The 4,150-nt window shown below is 41.5% G+C and overlaps 1 protein-coding gene across 2 annotated transcripts; it reads right to left on the bottom strand.

Moving 5' to 3' along the window:
• Positions 1 to 940: 940 nt before the first annotated feature.
• LOC127757074 (prefoldin subunit 2-like) lies at positions 941 to 3,869 on the bottom strand. 2 transcript variants are annotated; one of them, XM_052282500.1, is made up of 2 exons: positions 3,737 to 3,869; positions 941 to 1,615 (listed from the first exon to the last, which is right to left on the bottom strand). In XM_052282500.1, the coding sequence occupies exon 2, from the start codon at positions 1,569 to 1,571 to the stop codon at positions 1,128 to 1,130; it is 444 nt and encodes a 147-aa protein (XP_052138460.1). In that variant the 5' UTR covers positions 1,572 to 1,615; positions 3,737 to 3,869; the 3' UTR covers positions 941 to 1,127. The 2 variants fall into 2 exon arrangements, with proteins under 2 accessions (XP_052138460.1, XP_052138458.1); XM_052282498.1 differs by having other exon boundaries at positions 3,565 to 3,864.
• Positions 3,870 to 4,150: the final 281 nt, after the last annotated feature.

Below are 4,150 nucleotides of genomic sequence, written 5' to 3'. Positions count from 1 at the left end.
TCCCATGTTGAATGGACTGATTGCGAATCTTTGCATTTAGTAGCACACCAGGGAAGGGGGTGCTCAAATGGGTTTCTTCTCTCTTTTTTTTTTTTCTGCTTCTACAGATGATGATGTGCTTGTGAAAATTTTGTTCTTTTGAGAAAAGTAAAGTTGGCATAATCGCCACAAATATCACAATGGTAGATATAGCTCACTGCCACCGAATGGGCTGGTTAGTTTTGTAGACATTTGTTTTGCTACCTTCTTTAAACTAAACTCTCATGCAAGCATATTTTGTACTCTGCTTTGTGAATTACTACGTTACACTACAAAGATTTTTTGGGAAAACAATACATGTGCATAAATTATGTCACCAGGATAACTGGTTAAGGGCTGTATTACTAGACTCAAAGAAATGTAACTTCTCAAATCCCAACCATTCTCAAAACAATCAGCGCACAAGACCTGAAGAAAGAGAGGAAATGGGTGTCAACAGTGAGATGATTTAGTAAGTTCAAGGAGAAGCAAATGATATTCGAGTTCATGGTTAAAATAGAGCTCAAGAACCAAAACCAGAATTACTTCAATTTACTTTAGAACAAGCTTCAACAATAGAGAAAATAATGCGCATTACCAGTGAGAAACAAATTATTCCATTGTTACTGATATTATCAAAACTAAAGTGGATATTACTTAGTACATCCACCTTGACCACCACAGTAGAACATGATATCCTCAAATGGGCGCCTGATAGGCATTTCTTGGATTCAATGTTCAAAACCATCTGTGTTTGGATTTAATGTGAGATCAATCGTATAAGAAAATATGACCAATCCATAAGACCCAACCGAGGTCAAAATTGCATGTTGCGCACAATATAATTGTATCCACAGACTAGCTAACATACATAAACTACAGAACAAAACTGCAGAACTACAGTGCTAAAAGACTGGGGAACTGGTCAGATAACAATACCATTGGATAAAGTCTAGTGTCAAAGATGTATGGTACATAGCACGTAACATGGAAATTCAACCAGATTTGCCAAAAATAACAGCACAACATTGGATCATGCGTGTCCCTATAAAACTGGACTCAAAAGGGAGAAATTTCAGTTTATAAGGAACAATGTAATTTTATCACTTCTACTGCCCAGAGGCAGGGCCTACAAGAACACCCTGCGCAGATCCTTCCTTCATGCTGCCTTCTTCCTGGGTGTCACTATCTGCTTTCCGGATTCTGATCTTGTACTTGAGCTCAAACTCCGTGATTTCCTTCTTCTTCTTCTCCAGTGCCTCTTTCATGCGAGCAACGACTTCCTCGAGGCCCTCCTTGTTGCGTTGCACTGCAGGCAAGACCTCCTTGATAGTCCGTTCAACCAGCACTCCCCCAATCATTCTGTAGCAGCGCCTCGAGGGGTCAAGTGGCTCGATTGCACCGATCACGAGGGAGTGCTCACTGACTTCCATTTCCAGCTCTGTGATCTTGGAGTAGAGTTGATTCATTTCAGAGCGCATGTTGGCATACATGTTTGCAACCATTTGCTCGTTGATGACTTCTTTGTCAGCACCACTTGGTTGACCAGCCATTTTGCTTGGAATCCACTAAAACATAAATAGATTACAAAAGAGGCCTGCAGAGAAAGAGCAGTTAGCTTACTAACAAAGGTAGGTATCATGAAGTTCTGTGTAAACAAATTCATGGGCATATTTTAAAAGATGGCTACAGATGGATATAGTAATTACTCCCTCTAGTAATAAAGAGCTCTTTTACCTTAAATATAAGAAGCTACTTTGATGGCTAGACCACAATATGCAGTTATCATATATGAAGAAAGGTTACAAAAGCGTAATGCTATGAAGTACTTTTAAGAACAAATTTAGTGCATATGTCACTTTTTTACTGGAGGAAGTACCAAGCATAAAAGTAAGGCAATATATAGGGAACTTTGGTAGCAGAATTCCATTTGGAGTTACAGATGAATATAGATGACTCCATGTACCATGCAAAGGCACGAAGCAAAGGAACTGAGACATTTCATAATAACATAATAACCCTCAGTATTCAAGGCTTTTCTGCATTTCCATCTGCCAGGGTACAACTCATTAACTAAACCCTATAGTCCCATTATTTCTGTACCATCCATCCCATCACTGACATAAAACTGTTGACCCAAATCCCTTATCTAGAAAGAGAATTATTTCGGTAGATCACAACTCCACTGATCCCCTCTTACCCATCTTGTGATCCCCACAAGGCCCATTTAAAAGTTAGTCTGCCTTTTAGGACAGCTTGCCCCTATTCTGGTAGCACACTGTCCTTGTACCATTACTCTGGCAGATCGGATAGATCAAAACCTACACAAGGAAGGTGCCCACATAGCGCATAATTGAAGTTATATTGCCAATGACTCCATCAGCTAAAAAAAGCTCCATCTATTACAGTTTGCTAACTGTTTCAGGAATATTTATATTTCCGAAAATGTGGTGTTAGGGATGCAATATGGCTGGTCAAATAATGCACATCTAACACATCTACCACGCAAGGTGGGTTGGAATAACTATAAATTTCAAACTAGCAAAGACGTGTAAAATGATCATGTGGAAATACATTTGCTCATTCTAAATGGGATACTGGGATTCTTGGACACGCTGTCCAACAAAGGGAACAGCCCACTCAAGTTTGTTAAGCAATGAGCATGCCATCTTAAGGACAATTACTCAGATGTGCAAGTGCAATAACCAATCAATATCAGTATAGCATGCTGCATCCTAATTTGAGATTTTGCTGCCTGAACTTAGCCCAAGGTAAATTTGACTTCACAACGGAGATAAACTGTAAGCAACTAATTGCTATAAATACAAGATAGATAATGCGAGCTTGGACCAGGCACCAGCTAGAAGGAACACACCAGCTTAGAAGGGAATCACGGTGGTGACCACACTAAGGTACCAAACGCATCCACCTAAAGACCTCATTTGGAATGCATGAATATTACAAAAAATGCGATATATATCTGTATACTACTTAAAATTTTAGTAGTGGTGGTGGTCGTTCTGCCACACCACCCTTACCACTAATATTTGGGTCTCACAATCTATACTTTGCACCACCACAACCGACCTAACAAATGGGTCCCATTTATTAGCCCCTACTCTCCAATGATTATTTTCCGTTTCAGTGCTGGCTCTCCCAAAATTTCAAAATCACCTACTTGTTCACTAAGGAAAATAATAAAACTACTACTTATTAGACTAAATATGTGCTCAATCGATTTAATAAGTTAGAAACTCAATTCTTTTTCCGTTGCAACGCACAGGCTCTTGGCTAGTATACATGTAACGCATGCTACCATCGACAATCAGACGAAGAGGATCAAAAGAATATACAGATCGCCATGGGCTGATCCAACTTGGGACTTTTGTAGGGGGAACAAACAAAGTGTTAACTGTATTAAGGTTAAGGCTCTGAAATTAAGAGCTTCTTCCAGATCTACAGAAGAGAAGCTAGGGTTAACACAAGCAAGCAAGCAAATTCGAGGGTGTGAGAGATGAATCAGAAAAAGATGATGTGGATGCTCACCAGGACGCAGGAAGAGGACGCGACCTGCTCCGCGAGATGGGAGATCGGCGCAGGCCGCAGGGAGCGGAGACGAGACGGGGAAGATTTTCGACGCACAATGATCTTGGACGCTATGATTATTTCCCCTCTCTCTCTCTCTATCTATCTCTCTGAAAGAAAGAAAGAAACTCACCCTTGCTGTCTCAGCGGATACGCCTCTTCCGGCCGCCGCCGCGGCGGGCGAACTCCGGTGGACGGTGGTCGGCAGCTGCGCGGCGGCGCGGGCGGTGGTCGGCAGCGGTCACTCCCCCTCCGCCATGAATCGGGGGGTCTTTGTCCATGAGCAAGAGTATACGGGCCCATTTTGGGCCCAGTTGGGCTTTCAATCATTGGAGGATTAGGCCCAAACCAGCTCTTATCCATTGGGCCCATGGTTACCGTCATCCACCTGGCCTCATCCCATAAAGGGCATGCTTGATTGCGTACTTTATCATGAAAGTCTGGCAAGTGATCGTTCAAGGCTGTAGTTGTTTTGTGTTAGTTCTGTGAGCATTTTATGCTTAATAATCTTATAGCCAGATTGCTTTCTTTTTTTAATAATTGAATA

This window comes from Oryza glaberrima, chromosome 12 (genome assembly GCF_000147395.1).
Source record: "Oryza glaberrima chromosome 12, OglaRS2, whole genome shotgun sequence".
NCBI lineage: Eukaryota > Viridiplantae > Streptophyta > Magnoliopsida > Poales > Poaceae > Oryza > Oryza glaberrima.
The sequence above is the reverse complement of the archived record's forward strand: the minus strand, read 5'-3'. Positions and strand labels throughout refer to the sequence as shown.

Excerpts from the sequence above, each read along its gene's own strand:
- LOC127757074 (XM_052282500.1), bottom strand. The coding sequence starts at position 1,571 with ATGGCTGGTCAACCAAGTGGTGCTGACAAAGAAGTCATCAACGAGCAA.